Source organism: Bufo gargarizans, chromosome 4 (genome assembly GCF_014858855.1).
Source record: "Bufo gargarizans isolate SCDJY-AF-19 chromosome 4, ASM1485885v1, whole genome shotgun sequence".
NCBI lineage: Eukaryota > Metazoa > Chordata > Amphibia > Anura > Bufonidae > Bufo > Bufo gargarizans.
The window spans coordinates 96391930-96418972 of record NC_058083.1 but is presented as its reverse complement, the minus strand read 5'-3'; the positions used below and the strand labels follow the sequence as shown (position 1 = coordinate 96418972).

Below are 27043 nucleotides of genomic sequence, written 5' to 3'. Positions count from 1 at the left end.
GAGGAGATTCGCATTTGTAACTAATCAAAATTTTCCTGAAATTCAAATTAAATTCCACTTCGTCAACTTGAATTCTCTCAACACTAATTGTGACGCCTTGCTGTTTTGCACTCTTCTTAGTCTTTACTGTTCCCAGGGCCCAAGTCCCATTTACCCATCCTAGGTGCATTTTTGCAACCGGGACCCATCACTGAGAAAAAAAACAAAAAAACACTACTGCAGTTCTAGGTACAAGGCTAGAAAGTTTCTCTTACGTTAGTACTTCACCAATAAATCCCATATTTAGGAGGGAAAAGCCTATTTTCTTGGATGATGGATAATTGGATAAAACTCAGTTGGAAGAAATATGGTATTAAGTGATAGTTGTCCAAAAAAAAAGAAGAAAAATAGAAGACTACGATATCTCTAAGAGTACAAAACCAGTTAGTTCAATACGTTTCCATACACAAAAGCACAGATAACACATCATGAATGATATCAGGATGACCTGTGTCAAAGACACTAAGCTTTGTTTCATCTGTACCTTACCAAAGCCATACCATTGTACCCTTTCTTCTGTACAGCTGTTGCAGGGTTTTTCGCAGCTAGTTGTGCCCCAGGTGCCAAAGAAGAAAAACTGTGCAGACAGTGTCCAGTACAAGGAAAGGACAAGAGGTGTAAGAAAACTCAAAGTGAGATATATTATGGCTACGCTGGTGCTACTAGGTGAGTAGAAAGACATTTTCTCTTCTGACCATTGTACATTACAGCTATTTTTCCCTACATGATTCTGCCATCAATAAAAATACTTTTTTTGAATCTGTGTCATGTCTTCTTCCTGGAGTTACAGGGAACAAAGGTACTGTTATCTTTGCCCTCTAAACATAATCTCCAGAAGAAGCCACATTAAAGCATGTGTTGGGGTATGAGGACCTCTTTGGTCTGTATGTGTATATGTTTTGGTAGATGTATTGTTATATTTTTGAATTGATGCTTATGTCCCCTAAAGACTGTGACCTGGTAACATAATGATTGTTATGTACAAGTGACATTCAGTATGTAATAGGTACATTTGCCTTATTAACTATGATGCTGTAATTACTATGCACATCTGGGTTTCTATACTACATATTTATACATTTTTCAAAGTGTGTGATTTTGATTAGCTGCCTCTCATTATGGACTGTGTCACGTAAAATTTTCCCTATTTTTCATTATATAGTGTATGCACTGTGCATTTCTTGTAAGTGACACTTCTGGAGAGAGTTTAGCAGCTTACTGCATACTGTTATATTATTCAAGTTAATGCATGACTCATGAGCAGTGAACTCCCTCTAGTGGTGGCTCCAGGAAGCCAGATTTTTCAGAAAATCAAAGCTTCTACTCCAATTAGGATATGTTTTATTAAATAAATCCACATAGACTATATACAATATGCCTTTATTTGTCATGCAGATGTTTGAAAGATGGAAAGGGAGACGTGGCTTTCGTGAATCACATTATTCCAGGTAACTGAAATCTTTTCATAATTTCTTACCATGATGGCTACAGGCTTATTACTAAAATTTTAAAAGTGCTCAACCATATGCTAGAGGAAGAGGTAAAATTTTTTCCATTTTGCCTTAAATTATTCTCTAGTGGTTCATCTATAAGAAAAATAAATAAAACAAATGTAAAAAATATATCTGCTTATTGTTTTATAGAGGAATTACATAAGGATTACGAGCTGCTGTGCCTAGACAATACCAGGAGATCAATCAGCGATTATGAAAAATGTTTTTGGGGAAGAATCCCGGGTCATGCTGTGGTGACCGGTCAAGATGAGAGCAAGATTCAAGCTATTACTGAATTCCTCACGCAGGCTCAGGTAACAGTAAAGATGTAGATATAGATTTTGTGTTGCATGTCTCCTTCTTGTATCTGTCTCTTCTAAGGATCCACCGTGCCAGCTAAGGCTACGTCTGCACGACGACATTTGTCGCGCGACAGATAGGGCACAACTACACTGCAACATTTTGTTGCACTAATGTCGCGCGTACAATTTTTATGATGACAGTCTATAGTGTCGCACTGCAACATGCAACATCTCGAATGGATTTTCTGCGACTGTTGCGTCGCAGTTGCAGCATGTCGCATGTTGCAGTGCGACACCATAGACCGCCATCATAAAAACTGTTGCGTTGACATTAGTGCAACAAAATGTCGCGCGACAAATGTCGTCGTGTAGATGTAGCCTAAATGTGATCTGAATGGATAATATGTAGACAGATAATAATGGTGAGTAGCTGTAGGCTATATTTTAAATATAATCACATGAAATACAAAACATACAAACATAATAATAATTATTATTATACATAACACTAATAAAATAAAAATGACGCAATAAAATTCATAAAAATGCAGGGCCTCAAGATTTAATTCATGTCCACAGATACGCAGCGGGCCCAGCAGCTAAAATAATGTGGATCCACAATGATTGTATGCACAAGTGGCAGGAATAGGACGTCCCTCTAATATATAGCTGATTATCTTGATTGTAGTTGTTCAGCCAAAGATCAAAGAAAAAATAATTAAATGCAAGTAAACGTAAGATAGATCTCCATTTCAATGTCAATGATTGGCATATTCATATATAACGGCTGTGAATGAATAGAGACAGCCATGACAGGTGCTTAAGCAGCTCCGACCCTGCCGTTTACCACTCCATAGGAGCATATATAGTGTGGCACACAAACATGAGAGCGTGTAATGCTTCATCCAACACCAGAAGATGGTTAAATCTGTAGGGCACTGTACACTTGTGCTCCGCAAGGGGTAGGTCTGCTGCACCTTGCAGTTCCACCACTTCCGTGGCTGGGCCAGTGGATTGGTTTGTCGTGTCGATTGTCTGTTGGAACGGAGTGGATGAATAGATGACTCTTGCTGCTGCCAATGAAACAATTCTCAAGCTGATGGAGGTGCTGTTTTGACAAAAGAATAAAATGGGACTTTTCCTTCAAATTGCCACTTGTGATAAGACTATATGCTTTTCAGGGCTCCTGGCCCTCTCCTCATAAGCCACAAGAAAGATGTAGAAAGATAATCCCATACATAAATACCTACTTGTTGTGTAATGTTAAGTTAAATAGACCTAAAACTGTACAAAATCGAGAATAACTTGAAATGTGCCCTCCTGCAATTATTCCCACCATCAAAATAGTCTTACCTGGAAATATTTATAGGTCCAGACTGTTCTAGCAAGTCCTGTTATAATTCTGATTACTAGGAGATTCCCTGTAATGTTCTTGCTCATTTGTCTACATTAAGTAGCATAATGTATGGGGCTCACAGAGTCTACAAATTGGTGGTCAAAGGATGGCTCTGTCATTCAGCAATCACAGCCAACACATCCAAAATCAACAAATGGGTTGACCTGTTTACATTTAAGAACTGCCTGCTGTTACTTTAAGGGTATGTTTATTTATTATTTATTGATTTTATGCACTTATATAGCGCTACTATATTCCGCAGCGCTTTACAGACATTAGCATCCAACTGTCCCCAATGGGGCTCACAATCTAAGGTCCCTATCAGTATGTCTTTGGAGTGTGGGAGGAAACGGGAGGAAACTCACGCAAACACGGGGAGAACATACAAACTCTATGCAGATGTTGTCCTTGGTTGGATTCAAACCTAGGATCCCAGCGCTGCAAAGGAACCAGTGCTAACCACTGAGCCAGCATGCTGCCCATGATCAAAAGTTTTTTTCAGTGGGGAAATCACTTTAAGTCATGTTCTACATGTATTGCATTTTACAGGTAATATAAAATTCCTTTTTTTAGTGTAACACATTTTATTTTATTTTTAGACCAAACAAGACTGCAAACTGTTTTCTTCCCCTCACGGGGACAATCTAATGTTCAAAAACTCAGCAACGTCCCTCATTCCCCTCCCAGCTAAGATGGATGCCTCTTTATATTTGGGAAAAGATCTTTATGATTCCATGAAAGCACTGCACAAAGGTATGCGTTAAAGGTATTAGCGTAACGATCAATATACCCAGCTCAACCTAAGACCTGGGTATACAGATACTGAAGGCAGCTCGTTAAAGAAACACAAGAGTGGTCTTCAAGATCTTCTCATATGGGATTTAAAATGTTATAGCAATGTTATCGGACTTAAGGTGCTCAGATCTCAAAGCCCATACCTCCTTAAACTGAAGCTGCTCTGTTATGGCAGGAATACATTTCTATCCTTACATATTTTTTAACTTTGCTTTTAGAGTACTTCAAATACTTCAATCTGTTGGTTTCCAGAACTTTCTTTATATTAAAGGAGCTTTCTGCTGCCATAATATGTACTACTCACAAAAAGTTAGGGATATTTGGCTTGTGGGTGAAATTTCTGGATGAAACTTAAATGCACTATAACCTTTACAGGTGAACTGAATGTGACCTTCTCTAAACCTTTGAATACACTTGTCCAACTATTCAATGTTTCAGTACTTTTTGCACAAATTGCTGTTCTCTAAGGCTGGTTTCACACGGGCGTTGCAGGAAAAGGTGCGGGTGCGTTGCGGGAACATGCACAATTTTTCCGCACGAGTGCAAAACATTGTAATGCATTTTGCACGCGCGTGAGAAAAATCTGTCTCTTTCTTTGCTGATTGCAGTCAAAGGACCTGTGGTGATGTCACTCCGGTCATTACATGGTCCGTCACATGATCTTTTACCATGGTGATGGATCATGTGATGGATCATGTGATGACCGGAGTGATGTCACCACAGGTTGTTTGACTGCAATCAGCAAAGAAAGAGACAGAAAAGATGTCGGCTGCGAGAGCAAGTGGATTAAGGTGAGTTAATAATTTTTTATTTTTTTAAACCCCTCCAGCGCTATTGTACTATGCATTCTGTATTCAGAATGCTATTATTTTCCCTTATAACCATGTTATAAGGGAAAATAATAAAATTATCGGGTCTCCATCCCGATCGTCTCCTAGCAACCGTGCGTGAAAATCGCACCTCATCCGCACTTGCTTGCGGATGCTTGCGATTTTCATGCAGCCCCATTCACTTCTATGGGGCCTGCATTGCGTGGATTATCGCTCCGCAATGCACAATATAGAACATTCTGCAATTTTCACGCAACGCACAAGTGATGCGTGAAAATCACCGCTCATGTGAACAGCCCCATAGAAATTAATGGGTCAGGATTCAGTGCGGGTGCAATGCGTTCACTTCACGCATTGCACCCGCGTGGAAATCACGCTCGTGTGAAAGGGACCTAACAAGGAGCTTAACGGCAAAATTCACAACAGGTGTTTGATCCATGAATCGCCCAATAAATTTCCTGGTTCTATTAGAATTGCTATTTAAACAGTCCTCCTCATCATGCTGTTCACATTTTGACATCATGAGACCAAGACGACACCTTACAATTGATCAACAGTACCTCGCCATTGTGAGGCTTCAAGCAGGATGTTCTCAGACGGAAGTGGCCACTGAGCTTAGAGTGTCACAGTGTGTCATCAACAGGTTGCAACAGATATACAGAGAGACTGGCAGAGGCACAGAAAGGCATAGTGGATGTCCTTTGGCCACATTCCACACTGATGACTGCTTCATTGTGAACAATGCTCTATAGAACTGGATGATGAATGCCATAATACTACAGGCACATTTAAGGGAGGTGTGAGGCACCCAAGTGTCATGTCAGACTATTCAAAACCTATTTCATCAGAGTGCAAGGGTACTTGACCACTCCACCAAACACAGGTGTCATCGTCTTGCATGTGCCAAGGAGCATCTATGCTGAATGAGGGACCAGTGGGCTTCAGTGCTGTTCACTGATAAAAGTCGATCCACGCTGAGCAGAAATGATGGCCGCCAATGATTTTGGAGACGTCAAAGAGGGCACTATGCATCAGCCACTGTTGTCACCAGACAAGCCTTTGGTGGAGGTGGTGTTAGTGTGGGCAGGTGTGTCTAGTCAATACAGAACTGCGCTACACTTTGTGAATGGTACAGTGACAAGCTAATAATACTTCAAAAACATAATTAATCCAGTCATTGTGCCTCTGCATTAAAAACAGAGGCCTAATTCATCTTCATAGACGACAAAGCGCCAGCTCATCGAGGTCGCATCTTTAAGGAACGGCTGCTGGAGACTGGAGTACCTCAAAAGGAGTGGCCTGCACTTTCTCCAGACCTGAATCCCATTGATAACCTATGGGATCAGCGCCCACGCCGCCTGCTTCATTCATAAAGTGGGCGGCGCAGGCGCGTGACGTATGACTCACGCTGCCAGCGCCTGTCCTCCTGGCCTGCCTCCTCCCTCCTCTCGGCAAGCGCTTGTAGTTGTAAGTACCGGTAATACACAGCGCTCCTTATGCGATTATATACATACGGTAACCATTAACTATTAGAGATACGATTATACAGTGAGCGGGGCCCGTGTAGTAGAATAGTCACTGCACGGGCCCCGCTGTCATTATAAAAGCAGATGCCGGCCCCCAGACCCTCCTCCCTCACAGCTGATACACCCAATACAGGAGCCGGGAGGAGCGGAGGCCGCCTGCAGGAAGTGATAATAAAAGGTGAAGGATGGCGGCCGGCGGCGGCTACGCGGGCCACATGACGAGGTCTGGCGGGCCGGATTCGGCCCGCGGGCCTTGTGTTTGACACCCGTGCTTTAAGGTGTTGTAGCACTGGTATTGCTTGTGACCTTTATTCACTGTCCTTCCTGTCTAGCAACAACACATATTCCCAAAGACGCAGGTCAAAGCTAGCTCCTCTCTCTCCCAAAGCTGTGAAGAAAACAGGTTAGGGGAATATGCAAATCATACAGTATAATACTTTCTAAACTGCCGCAGGATAAAATGACCATATTGCAGCATTAGAGTCCTCAGAAGCAGTCCATAAGAGTAATGAGATGGGGGTAAACTATGTAGATAGCTAATAGCATTATTTCCTTTAAAGTCCACCTAAAGTGCATTATAAAATCACATTGCGGGGATGATACCGGGAAAGTCCATGACCATGTTTGAACGTAGCAGAAACAATAAGACATGGTGCAAAAACATAAGGAAGGCTCTCAATGGCTGAAGGTGAGGCCTGTGTTCAATGGGCAAGTAGTCCAGGTAAAGAGATAAAACCAAGAGCAACAACAATCAAACAGAGAGGCCAACAACAACCCTCTTACCCTTCAGATGAAGTCCACTTTGTGGCTCCGGAAGTCCTTTTACTTTTTCTGTCGTTCACAGTATGAGGTCTCCTCAGATGAGGGACTTTAAGTCCTCCTCTGATCTGGAGCTATGGGTATGCTCCTGCCCTTCAGCATCTGCTTTTGGTCTGGCAGCAGGGCTTTAGGAACTTCTAGTGGCCACTAGGTGTATTGTCAGGGTTGTATTGCTCGATCCAGCAGATGCGGCCTCTGACCACTCAGAACCTCCAGCCGGGGCTGGAGGGCACAGAACCTCTGGTTTTAGAGGTAGCGGTAGGAAGGCTCTCTGGTGATAGCTTGTTTCTGTGGGCAGCCAGGTAGACTGCCTGCTGCTCTGGTGGCAACTTCTATGGCAGTTGGTACTGGATCATAAAGGAGGAGTGAGTGGAGACCAGGGCAGTGTAGGAGACTATAGTAATCAGTGGCAGTCCGTGGAGCCCCAAAATCAATACTGGTGGAGGCAGTGGCTTGCCTAGCACCCTCTCAAGTGTCGTATCTCCCAGCCACATGTGGCCCAAGACCTGTTTCACCCACTATTCTATGACCTTCTTGTAATCCCACATGTCTTGGGAATAAGCCTCTACATACAGCAACACATCAGGGTTCGGTTGAGACATAGTCAGGGAGGGGCCGGACAGAGGAGTGGAAGCTCTGGCTGTCCCTGCCTTACTGGTCGGTGCAGGGGGCACTGCCTGTCTGCCTGGAGCTCTCATCTCCAGGGCTGCCTGGATTTCTTCTACAGCTTGCCGGATTTCAGGTTCGTCGACCCACATAACTGTCTCCAATCTTGAGGGGCAGGCTCTCCTTTTCGTGCGCTCTTCTTTACTTTCTCTCATTATAAACACTTCTTTACTCATAAGAATGTGGCTTAAATAAGTGTTTATGACCTCTTAGTAGTTCAGAGATAAGGGTTTTTAGATGACGTAAAGTGAAAGTACCAGTCACACAGTTAGAAAAAACAGTTAACCCTTTGTGACAGAATGTCAATATTTTTTATAAAGGCCAATTGAAAATATGATTTTTAGCCAAAAATTAGTAAATTGCAATCATAAACAAAAATTTTCTCCAAAGGTGTACATAGCCTGTAAGTTATATAGTTTGTCTTGCTATATATTGCAGAGATAGAAGAGCCATCTGAAGAAAAGATCCGCTGGTGCACACAGACCAAAGAGGAGAAGTCAAAATGCGACACCTGGAGTATTTCAAGTGCAGGAGCCATTGAATGTGTGGAGGCTTCCCTTGCAGAAGAATGTATTACAAAGATTGCGGTAAGCAAGCCACTATTGCATTTTTTCTTTATATTGTCATCCTTAACAAGGATTTAGGCCTTGTCCAAGCAATCATATATTTTCTTAATAATCTTGAAAAATATTTTAAAAAAGTACTTGAAACTGTGTTTTTATGCTTTTGGTAGTTTAGATTTAACTTTACCTCATAGTGAATCTCTACTCTCTACCTTTTAACACTAAGTCATTTTAGACAAACCAACCATAGTCTCACTTTGTGCTAACACTGAGAACAGAAGTATCTCTCCATTCTTCACCACTTGTGCAACATATAAAATATTATTTGTTTGCCAATACTGGTCCCTGGCTATTTTATCTAAGGCCTGTAGTTGTAAATTATACTAGAGTGGAGTACACTGAAGAGATCCTGTTATTCCCAGCATGTCCCATGCCTTAGATAATTACTTTTTAGCCTCTCTATACTACTGTTGCATATTAATCAATTGTCCCGATTCCAATAATGTGAATATGTTATTATACAGAGATCTCCTCACCAGAGTGGTACACAAAACACTTTTCCTCAATTCACAATATAGCCACAGTTGCCCGGCTATAAAATAGCCCTTGAAGTAGGGAAGATTAATATCTCCCTGATCCAAGGGCTTGTATAAATATTCCAATTTAAGCCGTACTTATTTCTTCCCCACAAGAAATCATTAATAATTCTCTCGAGAAGCTTAAAAAACTTATCCTCTATCCATATACAGTACAGACGAAAAGTTTGGACACACCTTCTCATTCACAGAGTTTTCTTTATTTTCATGACTATGAAAATTGTAGATTCACACTGAAGGCATCAAAACTATGAATTAACACATGTGGAATTATATACATAACAAAAAAGTGTGAAACAACTGAAAATATGTAATATTCTAGATTCTTTAAAGTAGCCACCTTTTGTTTTGATTACTGCTTTGCACACTCTTGGCATTCTCTTGATGAGCTTCAAGAGGTAGTCACCTGAAATGGTCTTCCAACAGTCTTGAAGGAGTTTCCAGAGATGCTTAGCACTTGTTGGCCCTTTTGCCTTCACTCTGCGGTCCAGCTCACCCCAAACCATCTCGATTGGTTTCAGGTCCGGTGACTGTGGAGGCCAGGTCTTTTGGCGCAGCACCCCATCACTCTCCTTCATGGTCAAATAGCACTTACACAGCCTGGAAGTGTGTTTGGGGTCATTGTCCTGTTAAAAAAATAAATGATGGTCCAACTAAACGCAAACCGGATGGAATAGCATGCCGCTGCAAGATGCTGTGGTAGCCATGCTGGTTCAGTATCCCTTCAATTTTGAATAAATCCCCAACAGTGTCACCAGCAAAGCACCCCCACACCATCACACCTCCTCCTCCATGTTTCACGGATGGAAACCAGGCATGTAGAGTCCATCTGTTCACCTTTTCTGCGTCGCACAACGACACGGTGGTTGGAACCAAAGATCTCAAATTTGGACTCATCAGACCAAAGCACAGATTTCCACTGGTCTAATGTCCATTCCTTGTGTTCTTTAGCCCAAACAAGTCTCTTCTGCTTGTTGCCTGTCCTTAGCAGTGGTTTCCTAGCAGATATTCTACCATGAAGGCCTGATTCACACAGTCTCCTCTTAACAGTTGTTCTAGAGATGTGTCTGCTGCTAGAACTCTGTGTGGCATTGACCTGGTCTCTAGTCTGAGCTGCTGTTAACCTGCGATTTCTGATGCTGGTGACTCGGATGAACTTATCCCCCGCAGCAGAGGTGACTCTTGGTCTTCCTTTCCTGGGGCGGTCCGCATGTGAGCCAGTTTCTTTGTAGCGCTTGATGGTTTTTGTGACTGCACTTGGAGACACTTTCAAAGTTTTCCCAATTTTTCGTACTGACTGACCTTCATTTCTTAAAGTAATGATGGCCACTCGTTTTTCTTTACTTAGCTGCTTTTTTCTTGCCATAATACAAATTCTAACAGTCTATTCAGTAGGACTATCAGCTGTGTATCCACTTGACTTCTCCACAGCGCAACTGATGGTCCCAACCCCATTTATAAGGCAAGAAATCCCACTTATTAAACCTGACAGGGCACACCTGTGAAATGAAAACCATTTCAGGTGACTACCTCTTGGAGTTCATCAAGAGAATGCCAAGAGTGTGCAAAGCAGTAATCAAAGCAAAAGGTGGCTACTTTGAAGAACCTAGAATATGACATATTTTTAGTTGTTTCACACTTTTTTTGTTATGTATATAATTCCACATGTGTTAACCCCTTAAGGACACAGCCTTTTTACACCTTAGGACCAGGCAATTTTTTGCAAGTCTGACCAGAGTCACTTTAAGTGCTGATAACTTTAAAACGCTTTGACTTATCCAGGCCGTTCTGAGATAGTTTTTTCGTCACATATTGTACTTCATGACACTGGTAAAATGAAGTAAAAAAATATTTTTTTTTGCACCCAAAAAAATTTGGAAAAATTAGCAAATTTCAAAGTTTAAGTTTCTCTATTTCTGTAATACATAGTAATACCCCTAAAAATTGTGATGACTTTACATTCCCCATATGTCTACTTCATGTTTGAATTATTTTGGGAATGATATTTTATTTTTTGGGGATGTTACAAGGCTTAGAAGTTTAGAAGCAAATCTTGAAATTTTTCAGAAATTTACAAAAACCCAATTTTTAGGGACCACTACAGCTCTGAAGTCACTTTGCGAGGCTTACATAATAGAAACCACCCAAAAATGACCCTATTCTATAAACTACACCCCTCAAGGTAATCAAAACTGATTTCACAAACTTCGTTAACCCGGGGCGTAGAGTGAAAGGTGCGCCATATGGTTTTGGGGAGGCAGGTTTTGCTGGACTGTTTTTTTGACACCATGTCCCATTTGAAGCCCCCCTGATGCAACCCTAGAGTAGAAACTCCATAAAAGTGACGCCATCTAAGAAACTACACCCCTCAAGGTATTCAAAACTGATTTTACAAAGTTTGTTAACCCTTTAGGTGTTGCACAAAATTTAATGGAAAATAGAGATACAATTTCAAAATTTCACTTTTTTGGCAGATTTTCCATTTTAATATTTTTTTTCCAGTTACAAAGCAAGGGTTAACAGCCAAAGAAAACTCATTATTTATGGCCCTGATTCTGTAGTTTACAGAAACACCCCATATGTGGTCGTAAACTGCTGTACGGGCACACGACAGGGCGCAGAAGGAAAGGAATGCCATACGGTTTTTGGAAGGCAGATTTTGCTGGACTGGTTTTATTGACACCATGTCCCATTTAAAGCCCCCCCTGATGCACCCCTAGAGTAGAAACTCCAAAAAAGTGACCCCATTTTAGAAATTATGGGATAAGGTGGCAGTTTTGTTGGTACTAGTTTAGGGTACATATGATTTTTGGTTGCTCTATATTACACTTTTTGTGCGGCAAGGTAACAAGAAATAGCTTTTTTGGCACCGTTTTTTTTTTGTTATTTACAACATTCATCTGACAGGTTAGATCATGTGGTAATTTTATAGAGCAGGTTGTCACGGACGCGGCGATACCTAATATGTATACAATAAATTTTTTTATTTATGTAAGTTTTACACAATGAATTAATTTTTAAAACAAAAAGTTTTAGTGTCTCCATAGTCTAAGAGCCATAGTTTTTTCAGTTTTTGTGTGATTATCTTAAGTAGGGTCTCATTTTTTGCAGGATGAGATTACGGTTTTATTGGCACTATTTTGGGGTGCATATGACTTTTTGATCGCTTGCTGTTACACTTTTTGTGAAGTAAGATGACAAAAAATAGCTTTTTTTACACAGTTTTTTTTATTTTTACGGTGGTCACCTGAGGGGTTAGGTCATGTGATATTTTTATAGAGCCGGTCGATACGGACGCGGCGATACCTAATATGTATACTTTTTTTATTTATGTAAGTTTTACACAATGATTTCATTTTTGAAACAAAAAAAATCATGTTTTAGTGTTTCCATAGTCTAAGAGCCATAGTTTTTTCAGTTTTGGGGCAATTATCTTGGGTAGGGTATGATTTTTGTGGGATGAGATGACGGTTTGATTGTTACAATTTTGGCATACATACAACTTTTTTTATCACTTTTATTACCTTTTTTGGGAAGTAAGGTGGGCCAAATTTCAATTTCATCATAGTTTTTAATTTTTTATTTTTATGGCGTTCACCGTTTGGGTAAAGTAACATGACCGTTTTATAGATCAGGTCGTTACGGACGCAGCGATACCAAACATGTGTAGGGAATTTAATTTTTTTAATTTTTAATCAGTGATAAATGTATTTTTTGATTTTTACTTTATTTTCACTTTCTTTTTGACCCAGACCCACTTGGTTCTTGAAGATCCAGTGGGTCTGATGTCTGTATAATACAGTACAGAACAATATATATTGTACTGTACTGTATTTTACACTTTGTCTGAACAGATCTATGCCTTTTAGCACAGATCTGTTCAGCACCATGGACAGCAGGACGCCTGAGAAGGCGTCCTGTTGCCATGGGAACCTTCCCCGTCTGCTCAGTAGTGGTCAGAACTGCGCAGATGGGGAAGGGTAAGGATGGGGCTTCAGGGGGCTGCCTGGGAGCTCTCTCCCTCTCCATTCAGGGGGCTGCAAAGGCACAGCAGCCCCCCGATGGGAGAGGGAGGGAGCTCCCTGCGCTGTTAACCTTTTCCATACAGCGGTTCGTACGGACCGCGATATGGAAAGGGTTAAACGGCTGACATCGCAGCACAGATGTCAGATGTTTATACCAGGGTGCTAGCAATGTGCTGGCACCCTGGTATACCCACTAGACGCCAACGATTATTCAAGGGGAGGCGGGCGGGGGATCGCGATCCCGCCTGCCGCACCGCCCGCCTCCCGCACCGCCCGCACCGCCCGCAACCCTCCCCCTGCACCTCCCACCTGGGCAAAAATCACTCAGGGGTGCAGGGGGGGGGGGGATACAGATGTATTTTAGGAATACTAAAGTTTATGATCCCCGCAGTCAGGGACCGTGGGGATCAGAAACTGCAGAAATCGTAGCAAACCGCAGGTCTGAATTGACCTGCGGTTTGCCGCGATAGCCGACATGGGGGGTCACGGGACCCCCCCGCGCATTTAGCCTAGGTGCCTGCTCAATGATTTGAGCAGGCACCGGGTTCCAATCACTGCCAGCCGCACATCTACGCCCTGTATCCCTAAGTACCAGGGCACAAGGGCGTACCTGTACGCCCTATGTCCTTAAGAGGTTAATTCATAGTTTTGAGGCCTTCAGTGTGAATCTACAATTTTCATAGTCATGAAAATAAAGAAAACTTGGTGAATGAGAAGGTGTGTCCAAACTTTTGGTCTGTACTGTAGGTGAATTCCTAAAGATATAAAGGAGCTGGGGCAGAATCACCATCTTGACCAGGGAGACTCTATCGGCTCTAGACAAAGGAAGTCGGAGCCATATCTCAATTTTTAACCTCAACTTCGTTAGTAATGGAATCAAATTAAGCTGTAAAAATATTCTATCTTATGAGATATAGTCATACCCAAATATCCAAAAGAATTAGAAACATTCAACTTAGTCCCCCAGTAGAGAGTACAATACTATCCACTGGCATAAGAGTAGTTTTTGACCAGTTTATATTTAGGCCTGAAACCTTATCAAAAGAATTAACTATGTAGATGAGTCTTGGAAGGGTTATATTAGTATGAGCTATAAAAAAATAAGACATCATCCGCATATAAAGAGATGCGGTCCTCCACCCCCATTACTCCAAACCCTTCAATCTTAGAGTCTTGCCTAACAGCCAGAGCTAAGGGCTCAATATAAATATCAAATAGCAATGGGGATAGAGGGCAGCCCTGGCGAGTACCCCTATTCAAAGCAGAACTTGTTGTCAAACTCCCATTGATGTTCAATCTTGCCAGGGGGGATCTATACAACAATTTGATCATATCTATAAATCTCTCTCCAAACCCTATCCTAGCCAAGACCTTCCAGAGGAATCTCCACTCCACCCTGTAAAAGGCCTTGGAAGTATCCAAGAACAGGATGGAGCCGGATACCCCCCCCCCCCCTTCCCTCCCCGGAGGTCTGAATGTTCGTAAACAGACCATGAAGATTAAAATAGGTCCCCTTATTTGGAATAAACCCGTTCTGATCTGGGTGTATGATTGAAGGAATAACCTTAGAGAGTCTTGTAGTCAGAATCCTTAAAAGAAGCTTCACATCGGTATTCAGTAAGGATATAGGTCTATAAGACCCCAAATCCAATGGATCCTTACCTTTTTTCAATATTAATATTATTACAGCTTCTCTCATTGATCCCAGTAGAGTCCCATCTTTTAATGAGTCAACAAATACCTTCAATAGACTAGGGAGAATAACTACGATAGAATTCATATGGCAATTCATCTTTCCCTGGGGAGGAGTTACCAGAACATGCTTTAATTGCAGCCTCTACTTCTTGTAGGGAGAAATCTACTTCAAGCGATTCTCTTTGAATGTCTGTAAGGACTGGAATAGAGATGGCATCCAAATAGGAATCCATCATTATTGGTATCTGCTTTATATAGATAAAAAAATGGCAAAAAAACAACAACCCTTTATGGACTCTTGATCATTAACAATTCTGCCATCTGTTAAACGAATGCTACCTATAGTTTTTTTTTTCTTGGTTAGAAATCACCCCGGACAAGATTTTCCCCAGGCTACCTGATTCAGTAAAGTATCTCTGACCCTAAAGAAAACCTCTGCTGGACCTTATCAAGCAAAAAATCGGAGTATGCTTGACTTGCATTCTGCATGGCTTTTCTGTTTACTTCTATCTTGTTCCTGGAAAAGTCATTCATGGCTGATGTTGCGGCTTCTTTTAAAGCCTTCTCCTTAATACTATATCCTATCCTTAAATTAGAAATGTTACCAACAAAAATCCCCCTCATAAAGGCCTTGAATGCGTCCCATACTACTTGTGTCTTAGCTGAATTATAATTAGTCTCCCAAAATCACACAATTTCCTGCTGTATTAAATCATGGTTATCCATTATCGCCAGCAAATAAGAATCTAAATAGGGGTCTTACCATATCTTTATCATCATACAAGCATAGCTCAAGGGAAAGAGGTGCGTGGTCCAAGAGAGACCTAGCCTGATATTTCATCCATTTTGCATGTCTCATTTATTTTTAATTTATTAAGGCCATATCTATCCTGGATATAGATTTTCCAGATTTGCTTACGCAAGAGTATGTTCTTCTTCCCCGCCCTAGACTTCCCAAAACGTCCCCAAAGCTAGATTCATGACATAACCGGGCTAAGGGTGACCCCTGGGGAAGGGTATAGGCAGTCCCTTCATACAGATCCTATCTGTAGTGGAATTGATGACAATTAAAATCCCCAATAACTAACGAGAGATATTCAGGCCATTGCTCCATGAAATTAAGCAAAGAGTTAAGTACGTATAGGGAGAAAGGGGGTACAATATAAACAAAGGCCAAAATACATAATTTCCCAGCAAGTTTACTATGTAAAAAAACATATCTCCCCTGCCTGTCAACAGAGGATGCCTCACAGACATAATCAACCGCCCTATGTATAAAAACTGTTACTCCTCTAGAATAGCTCGTAAAAGTAGAATGATAAATCTGGGAAGCCCATCCCCTGCTGACATGCCAGGAAGTCACCCCAGGAAGATTGGTCTCCACCAAACAGACAATAGTTGGAAGATATCTCTGTATCAGGTTAAAGACCGCTTGTCTCTTTAATTTATCACCCAGACCCCGAACATTCCAAGTTAAGATTCTAACTGACGTTTAATCAACCAAATAAGCCCCAAAGCCTAAAAAAACTTCCAATAGCCCCAACCCCTCTTTCGTTAACCTATGAGACGCATCGCAAACCCCCCCAAAAGCTCTTGCCCCCCCCACCCTCACCCACCCCTAACTCCCCATTCCAATTGATCCGCCACATACTGCAACAGAGCTCTCAACTATGACCATCCCTCCCCCTCTCACTACCACCAGGCCCCACCATTAATATCAAACAAGAAAGGAAAAATACAACTTAATCAGATATTATTCCGATCAAGCCAGTCGATATCAAGATTCGAGGTATCAAAAAAAAGAGTTCTATCCTTAAAGATGATCTAAAGTTTAGCTGGATAAACAAATGAGTACTTAATATCCTTTTCTTGTAGCCGCTTTTTAACAGCTGTAAAGGAGCGTCTCCTTTTTTGGATCTTTTTGAAAAAGTCCAGAAAGAAAGCCAATCTATTCCCATTATATACAATAGGGGGACACTCCCTCGCCCTTCTTAATACCGTATCTCTGTCCTGTGAGACCAGTATCTTAACCAAAAGTGTCCGTGGCTGCCTCCCAGGGATTGGTTTACCTCCGGGTACCCGGTAAGCCCTTTCCACTAAAAACAGTGTGGAGAAATGTTCTTTTCCAAACTTCTCCAAAATTAACATTTGTAGAAATTGAGTAAGATTTTTATTCTCAACACCCTCAGGTAACCCCAAGATTCTCACGTTGCATCTCCTTGACCTGTCCTCCAGGTCCACCACTTTTTTTCTGAAGCGTATTAAGATCCATCTTTAGGGAAGAGATCTCAGTTTTTGATATTTCGAATCTCGAATCTTAGAAATGTCCTCCCTTATCAGGACTACATCAGTCTGAATTGATCCAAGCTGGGTTGAGATGTCCTGTATTAATTCCCTATTTTGTTTTACTGCCAGCAATATTTCTTTTAACGGGGAAGAATCACCATTAGATAATTCTCCTTCCTCCACCCTCACTATCCCCTGAGGTTGAGAGGATTCTTTCATTATTTCCCCCGCCATGTCCGCAGAATTATTATTTCCTTTAGAACCAGTATCCTGCAGCCCCTTTTGTCCTGCTCTCGTAGTGATCTTTGGGGACTGGTCTATTTTTGCCACTTCAAGAGATCTCGGGCTGATTTTACCCCAGATAAATCCGATGAACGTCTAATTTTCTTGGGGCCCTTTTTTTTTTACTCCCTTTTTTTCTCCCCCTTTTTTTTTCTTTCACTCTTTCCCTTCCCTTCTTGCTTCTTACTTTCCTTTTTCCTCCCTAGGTAAGCTGTTTATATGTTAATCAGTTAGTCTGTGATATACCGGGGAAGAAAAAAACCAACATGAGAAGAACTAGCCAAAAAAAAACATACACATAAAATCAAACTCCTTATAGAAGGTCAGCAAACGACAAAAACTCAAGGAGAGGCAGCCACCAGAACAAGGAAAAAAAAAAGGCATTTTACTCCCTTTTTTCTCCCCCTTTTTTTTTCTTTCACTCTTTCCCATCCCTTCTTGCTTCTTACTTTCCTTTTTCCTCCCAAGGTAAGCTGTTTATATGTTAATCAGTTAGTCTGTGATATACCGGGGAAGAAATAACCAACATGAGAAGAACTAGCCCCCAAAAAACATACACATAAAATCAAATTCCTTATAGAAGGTCCTGCAAGCAACAAAAACTTAAGGAGAGGCAGCCACCAGAACAAGGAAAAAAAAAAAGGCAAAATGGTTCCATTTGGAAAAACAAAGCAGGATCGGAGGAACCGCAGCCATAGCAAATAAGCAGTGACATTACATCAGGTAGTTCTATGTTAGTCTGTTAGTTGGAAAGATCTCACCAGTCTTCCTACGAAGAAACAATAGGATTCGGCACGACACACAAACTCCAAGGGAACAACATAGAGGGTGGAGGAGAGAAGCCGGCAGAAAGACCTACATGGGCATCAAGGCAGGACTGAGGAGATTGCAACTGCAACAGAAGCAGCATTGGAAGCTCTGGGGCTCGGCAACGGCACCTAGCACCGGGCAGCAAGCGGAGCGGGGGACGCGGTGGAGTGATGCAGGAGGAGAGGGGGAGGGTGTGACGCGCCCATCTACGTCATCACGTCATCCACAACGACATGCGAGCACCAACCAACTTACATTTAATTTTGAAATTACATGTTGAATGCCTGCAAATACTTTATTTTTTATAAAAGATTTTCATTTTTCCATAAGCACTTACAGTACATGCTAAATTTTACATTTTTGATTAAAAACTGGACACATAATATAGATGAATTTATTCTTTTCAGAAAGGAGAGGCTGATGCAGCTACATTTGACGGAGGATACCTGTATACAGCAGGGGCATGCGGGCTGGTTCCAGCAATGGGAGAGATTTATGATGGTAAAAAATTTGGAGTACTTGATCTGTTTTGCAAATTTATATATATATATATATATATATATATATATATATATATTTATAGTTGCAAGAAAAAGTATGTGAACCCTTTGGAATGATATGGATTTCTGCACAAATTGGTCATAAAATGTGATCTGATCTTCATCTAAGGCACAACAATAGACAATCACAGTCTGCTTAAACTAATAACACACTAATAATTAAATGTTACCATGTTTTTATTGAACACACCATGTAAACATTCACAGTGCAGATGGAAAAAGTATGTGAACCCTTGGATTTAATAACTGGTTGAACCTCCTTTGGCAGCAATAACTTCAACCAAAAGTTTCCTGTAGTTGCAGATCAGACGTGCACAACGGTCAGGAGTAATTCTTGACCATTCCTCTTTACAGAACTGTTTCAGTTCAACAATATTCTTGGGATGTCTGGTGTGAATCACTTTTTTGAGGTGATGCCACAGCATGTCAATTGGGTTGAGGTCAGGACTCTGACTGGGCCACTCCAGAAGGCGTATTTTCTTCTGTTAAAGCCATTCTGTTGTTGATTTACTTCTATGCTCTGGGTCGTTGTCCTGTTGCAACATCCATCTTCTGTTGAGCTTCAGCTGGTGGACAGATGGCCTTAAGTTCTCCTGCAAAATGTCTTGATAAACTTGGGAATTCATTTCTCCTTCGATGATAGCAATCCGTCCAGGCCCTGACGCAGCAAAGCAGCCCCAAACCATGATGCCCCCACCACCGTACTTCACAGTTGGGATGAGGTTTTGATGTTGGTGTGCTGTGCTTCTTTTTCTCCACACATAGTGTTGTGTGTTTCTTCCAAACAACTCAACTTTGGTTTAATCTGTCCACAGAATATTTTGCCAGTACTGCTGTGGAACATCCAGGTGCTTTTGTGCAAACTGTAAACGCGCAGCAATTTTTTTTGGGGACAGCAGTGGCTTACTCTGTGGTATCCTCCCATGAAATCCATTCTTGTTTAGTGTTTTACGTATCGTAGATTCGCTAACAGGGATGTTAGCATATGCCAGAGACTTTTGTAAGTCTTTAGCTGACACTCTAGGATTCTTCTTCACCTCATTGAGCAGTCTGTGCTGTGCTCTTGCAGTCATTTTTACAGGACAGCCACTCCTAGGGAGAGTAGCAGCAGTGCTGAACTTTCCTCATTTATAGACAATTTGTCTTACCGTGGACTGATGAACAGCAAAGCTTTTGGAGATACTTTTATAACCCTTTCCAGCTTTATGCAAGTCAAAAATTCTTAATCGTAGGTCTTCTGAGAGCTCTTTTGTGCAAGTCATCATTCACATCAGGCAATGCTTCTTGTGAAAAGCAAACCCAGAACTGGTGTGTGTTTTTTATAGGGCAGGGCAGCTGTAACCAACACCTCCAATCTCATCTGATTGATTAGACTTCAGTTGGCTGACACCTCACTCCAATTAGCTCTTGGAGATGTCATTAGTCTAGGGGTTCATATACTTTTTCCACCTGCACTGTGAATGCTTACATAGTGTGTTCAATAAAAACATGGTAACATTTAATTATTTGTGTGTTATTAGTTTAAGCAGACTGTGATTGTCTATTGTTGTGACTTAGATGACAATCAGATCACATTTTATGACCAATTTGCTCAAAAATCCATATAATTCCAAAGGGCTCACATAGTTTTTTTTGCAAATGTGTATATATATATATATATATATATATATATATATATATATATACAGTTGAAAGCAGAAGTTCATATACAGTACACTATATAAAAAGACACATATGCATGTTTTTCTCAATATCTGACATGAAATCAGAATAAACCTTTCCTGTTTTTGGTCAATTAGGATTACCATAATTATTATTATTTGCAAAATCCCAGAATAATGAGAGAGAGAATGTTTTAAGGCATTTTTATTACTTTCTGCAATGTTAAAAATGTACATACACTAAGATTATTATGCCTTTAAACAATTCTGAACTGCCCATATGATGATGCCATGTGTTTGGAAGGTTTGTTGGTAACATCTGAGTTAATTAGAGACACACCTGTGGGGGTATTTAAATGCACACCTGAAACACACTGCTTCCTTGTGTAGCATCATAGGAAAGTCTAAAGAAATTAGCCACAATATCAGGAAGAAAATTGTGGACTTCCACATGTCTGGCTCAACTGTGGGTGCAATTTCAAGATGCCTGAAGGTGCCGCATTCATCTGCACAAACAATTATCCGCAAGTAGAAACAAGAAGGGAATGTCCAGCCATCATACCGCTCAGGAAGGAGACGGGTTCTGTGTCCCAGAGATGAACGTGCTTTGGTCCGACATGTGCATATCAACCCAAGAACAAAAGCAAAAGACCTTGTGAAGATGATGGTGGAAGCTGGTAAGATTGTGTCAATATCCACAGTGAAACAAGTACTATATCAACATGGGCTTAAAGGCCACTCTGCCAGTAAGAAGCCATTACTCCAAAAGAAACATAAAAAAGCCAGATTAATGTTTGCAAATGCACACAGGAGCAAACACCTACATTTTTGGAGACATGTCCTGTGGTCTGACGATACTAAAATGTAGCCATAATGACCATTGTTACGTTTGGAGAAAAAAGGGAGAAGCTTGGTAGCCTAAGAACACCATCCCAACTGTGAAACACGGGGATGGCAGCATCATGTTGTGGGGTTGTTTTGCTGCCGGAGGGACTGGTGCATTTCACAAAATAGATGGCAACATGAGGGAAAAAAGACTATGTGGAAATACTGAAGCAACATCTCAAGACATCAGCCAGGAAGTTAAAGCTTGGGCGGAAATGGCTCTTCCAATGATCCGAAGCATACTGTCAAACTGGTTACAGTGGCTTAAGGATTAGTGATGAGCGGCAAGTGTCATATTCGAATTCACGATATTTTGCGAATATTTCATAGAATATTCATAGAATATTTGCTAATTCGTTAGGAGTAGTGTTGATTGCAAATTTTCGTAATGAGGATCAATGAGATCGTGAAAATTCAGATCCAATGGTATATTCTAACCCCCAGGCGTTCCCATGGTTACGGGGACGCTTGTCGGGGAGGAGTATGCCAAAGTGGAACAACTGTACAGATTTAAAAAAAAAGACAAATATTCTAGAAAACGAATATATATTTTTTGCATATATAAAGTTTTTTAAATATTCGTAATATTCAAAAACAAGAATATATAGCAATATAGCAAATATTAAAAAAACGAACACAGAGCAATTTAGCTAATATAGTGCTATAATCTTCTTTGTCTAATAGTTGTAATTTTTTTCTCATCTCAAGAAGCTCAGATTGGAAAGAAATGACAACTATTAAAATAAAAGATTCACTATATTAGTAAAATTGTTCTATATTCGTTTTTTTCTCGAATATTCGCTATATTGCTATATATTCTTGTTTTTGAATATTAGGAATATTCTAAAAAACGAATATATTCGTATTTTAGAATGTACGTCTTTTTTTTTTTAATCTGTACAGTTGTTCCACTTTAGCATACTACTCCCCGACAAAAGTCCCCGTCACCACGGGAATGCCTGGGGGTTAGAATATACCATTGGAACTGAGTTTTCACAATCTCATTGATTCTCATTACGAAAATTCGCATTATGAAAAAATTTGCATTACGAAAATTCGCATTACAAAAATTCACAATCAACACTACTCCTAAAGTCAAAGGTATTGCAGCCTTCTCATTGGCCCACAAACTAGAAGCAGGGAGAGATCATGTGTACTAGTAAAAAAAATAATATTGAAATATTCGCAAATTCTCGAAGTGCCGATATTCGAGATACCAATTTGCAATTTGCATATTCGTGATCAACACAATTAAGGATAACAAAGTCAATGTTTTGAAGCAGCCATCACAAAGCCCTGATCTCTATCCTATAGAAAATTTATGGGCAAAGCTGAAAAGGCAGGTGCGAGCAAGGCGACCAAACAAACATGGCTCAGTTACACCAGTTTTGTCAGGAGCAATGGGCCAAATTCTGACCAACTATTGTGAGAAGCTTGTGGAAGGATATCCAAAATGTTTGACCCAAGTCATACAGTTTAAGGGAAATGGTACCAAATATTAATGAAATGTATGTAAACTTTTGACTTTGCAGAAAGTAATAAAAATGCCTTAGAACATTCTCTCATTATTCTGGCATTTGGCAAATAATATTAATTATGGTAATTCTAAATTGACCAAAAACAGGAAAGGTTTATTCTGTTTTCATGTCAGATATACAATACAGACGTGGACAAAATTGTTGGTACCCTTTGGTCAATGAAAGAAAAAGTCACAATGGTCACAGAAATAACTTTAATCTGACAAAAGTAATAATAAATTAAAATTCTATAAATGTTAACCAATGAAAGTCAGACATTGTTTTTCAACCATGCTTCAACAGAATTATGTAAAAAAATAAACTCATGAAACAGGCATGGACAAAAATGATGGTACCCCTAACTTAATATTTTGTTGCGCAACCTTTTGAGGCAATCACTGCAATCAAACGCTTCCTGTAACTGTCAATGAGACATCTGCACCTCTCAGCAGGTATTTTGGCCCACTCCTCATGAGCAAACTGCTCCAGTTGTGTCCGGTTTGAAGGGTGCCTTTTCCAGACTGCATGTTTCAGCTCCTTCCAAAGATGCTCAATAGGATTGAGGTCAGGGCTCATAGAAGGCCACTTTAGAATAGTCCAATTTTTTCCTCTTAGCCATTCTTGGGTGTTTTTAGCGGTGTGTTTTGGGTCATTGTCCTGTTGCAAGACCCATGACCTGCGACTGAGACCAAGCTTTCTGACACTGGCTAGTACATTTCTCTCTAGAATTCCTTGATAGTCTTGAGATTTCATTGTACCCTGCACAGATTCAAGACACCCTGTGCCAGACGCAGCAAAGCAGCCCCAGAACATAACAGAGCCTCCTCCATGTTTCACAGTAGGGACAGTGTTCTTTTCTTGATATGCTTCATTTTTTCGTCTGTGAACATACAGCTGATGTGCCTTGGCAAAAACTTCGATTTTTGTCTCATCTGTCCACAGGACATTCTCCCAGAAGCTTTGTGGCTTGTCAACATGTAGTTTGGCATATTCCAGTCTTGCTTTTTTATGATTCGTTTTCAACAATGGTGTCCTCCTTGGTCGTCTCCCATGTAGTCCACTTTGGCTCAAACAACGACGGATGGTGCGATCTGACACTGATGTTCCTTGAGCATGAAGTTCACCTTGAATCTCTTTAGAAGTCTTTCTAGGCTCTTTTGTTACCATTCGGATTATCCGTCTCTTAGATTTGTCATCAATTTTCCTCCTGCGGCCACGTCCAGGGAGGTTGGCTACAGTCCCATGGATCTTAAACTTATGAATAATATGTGCAACTGTACTCACAGGAACATCTAGTTGCTTGGAGATGGTCTTATAGCCTTTACCTTTAACATGCTTGTCTATAATTTTCTTTCTGATCTCTTGAGACAGCTCTTTCCTTTGCTTCCTCTGGTCCATGTCGAGTGTGGTACACACCATATCACCAAACAACACAGTGATTACCTGGAGCCATATATATAGGCCCAATGGCTGATTACAAGGTTGTAGACACCTGTGATGCTAATTAGTGGACACACCTTGAATTAACATGTCCCTTTGGTCACATTATGTTCTGTGTTTTCTAGGGGTACCATCATTTTTGTCCATGCCTGTTTCATGAGTTTATTTTTTTACATAATTCTGTTGAAGCATGGTTGAAAAACAATGTCTGACTTTCATTGGTTAACATTTATAGAATTTTAATTTATTATTACTTTTGTCAGATTAAAGTTATTTCTGTGACCATTGTGACTTTTTCTTTCATTGACCAAAGGGTACCAACAATTTTGTCCACGTCTGTATATGTGTATACTATATATATATATATATATATATATATATATATATAGATCCATAGAAAAGGTTAGGCAGCACTCCATACTTTCTTTATTATATATATATATATATATATATATATATATATATATATATATAAATTAAAGATGAGTGAATATCTTAAAAGTTCGATTCGGCTAATCCACCGAATTTCACCCCAATTTTTTTTTGTAAGTAGCCGGTGCAATGACAGGGAGCTGTGATAGCGCCGCCTCCGTCATTGTACCCCTCAGATGCCACGTTCATACATGATATGCATCTGAATGTAAAATTATCAATACATTTTTTTTATCAAACTTACCGCCTCCATTTGCTCGCAACGGGCCGGCCGCTGCCATCTTGCTTGAATATCTTGGCCGAAATCCTGTGTGGCCCGAGATTACGTCATCACGCCGGTTGGTGGGGTGACGTATGACGTCATCACGCCGGGCGCGTGAGGATGTAATCTTGCGCGGCACAGGATTTTGTCCAAGATCTTCAAGCAAGATGAAGGATGGAGGCCCGTTGCGAGCAAATGGAGGAGGTAAGTTAGAATTTTTTTTTTTTTTTTAATACTATTTCAGGTAAATCGATTCCCTGACACAAAGCACAAGGAAATTCGGCTTCTAGACGAATCGAATTTATCCTGAAATTCGGATCGAATTCCACTTCGTGGGATTCGATTCACTCATCTCTAGTATATATATAAATATGTATATATATATATATATATATATTTATATAAAAATGGTAAAAAAATTGCAGCAAAGGACAAAAGGAAACAGAGCAAGATATGGAGGTGCACGCCTGTTTGTCCGACACTGACCCAAAATTGCAAAAAGAAAAAAATCAGGCAGCACTCTTACCTTAAAAATGGATATAATTTAGTCATCCATGCTGGAAGCGCGACGTTTCGGCTCTATACTGGAGCTTGAGAAAAGGCTACAGTATAGAGCCGAAATGTCATCCTTCCAGCGTGGGTGAATAAATGATATCCATTTTTTAAGGGGAGAGTGCTGTCTGATTTTCTTCTTTATACATACCTGTATATATATATATATATATATATATATATATATATATTTATACAAAGTAGTATTGTGTAGAAGGAGAATACATACCATAGAGGCAGACCATGCAGCTGCTACGGGACCTTGGAGAAAAAAGACCCAGACCTGACATATTCCCTTTTCTAATTGCATACTTGGCAGCATTCAGAAGTTGGCTTGCGGGTGGGTCTTGTTTGCGGCCGGTAGTACTATTTTTTTTCCAGGTGGGCACACACCCCTTTCCCAGAGACTCTGCTCATTTTATGTAGGCTTCACCCTTTTTGTGGCACATTACGCTCCTTTTTGTAACACGTCCCATCCATGCATTGTGTGTAAGATTTGCTAACTCCTCCAGAAGTCTGAGATGTCTTCTCTTTTTCCAGGACATTTCTGGAGAGTTGGCAAGTATGGCTAATGGGAGCCAAGGGTATTGAAAAAGTATAAAGCACTATAATGGGTGGCCCATTTAGATTTTTTTTTTTTTCCTATGGGGCCTCCTCTCTTCCATGTAAGCCACTATACTGGGAAATGCACAAGTCATTGATTTTGTCCAGATATTGGTCAATAGGCCACACATAGCACATTACTTTCCATGAAGGTAGGAATTTAATGAGTGTTTCTGCCACCCAATGTAGAATTTCCCCAAGATTTCTATTTAAGAAATCTGAGGTGCCAAACTCTGGAATGTATGTTAATGTCTAGGATATATATTACTGAGTTTTGAAATGTGAACTTACACATAGAGAATATACTAAACATCCATTAATTCTGTATAATAAGTGGCAGCTTATTTTCTGTTTTAATTTCTTACAGCTAATGAGTGCAAAGGAACAGGATCAACACCAGGTACATCTATCTATCTATCTATCTATCTATCTATCCATCTATTATTCAAGCTGTCATGGGCTGAAAATGGGTGGGATTTATATAACAGTAGTTTCCGCCATGTTTGGGGCATGGTGGGGGGCATAAATGTCCCGAATTTACCAACTGCAATGTGGTTAAGTGCAGCTTACCAGAATCACAGGGGCATGTGTGAGTGTGGTAACTAGTGTGAATGTGAACTGAGGAATGCGACAGTCTCTACTCATGTTTCTGCAGCTCCCTGGGTTGGCGTACAGTGATCAGTGATGAGCGGCAGGGGCAATATTCGAATTTGCGATATTTCGCTAATACTTGGGAAAATATTCATCATATATTTGCGAATTCGCGAATTCATGATCTCCAGTCATTATTTTCTTGAATGCAAAAATTGGCAATCAGAAAGTTTGCGATAAAAATTTGCGATATGAAAATTCACGATCAACACTACTCCTAAATATTGCAGCCTTTTCATTGGCCCAAAAGCAAGAAGCAAAGATGGATAATGGGTACTGATGAAAAAAAATCTAGAATATTCGCGATTACAAAGATATAGCACTATATTCTAGATATTTGTGAATTCTCAAAGTGCC

General features: G+C 40.5%; 1 protein-coding gene across 1 annotated transcript in view; it reads left to right on the top strand.

Annotated features, from left to right (window-relative positions):
• The window catches only part of LOC122935613 (serotransferrin-A-like), a 68710-nt gene that overhangs the window by 17633 nt on the left and 24034 nt on the right, over positions 1-27043 (top strand). Inside the window, exons 5-11 of the mRNA XM_044291395.1 lie at positions 564-705; positions 1435-1487; positions 1683-1846; positions 3830-3983; positions 8305-8453; positions 18531-18624; positions 26403-26435. Coding sequence (XP_044147330.1) covers positions 564-705; positions 1435-1487; positions 1683-1846; positions 3830-3983; positions 8305-8453; positions 18531-18624; positions 26403-26435 — 789 coding nt within the window. The remainder of the gene's footprint in view (positions 1-563; positions 706-1434; positions 1488-1682; positions 1847-3829; positions 3984-8304; positions 8454-18530; positions 18625-26402; positions 26436-27043) is intronic.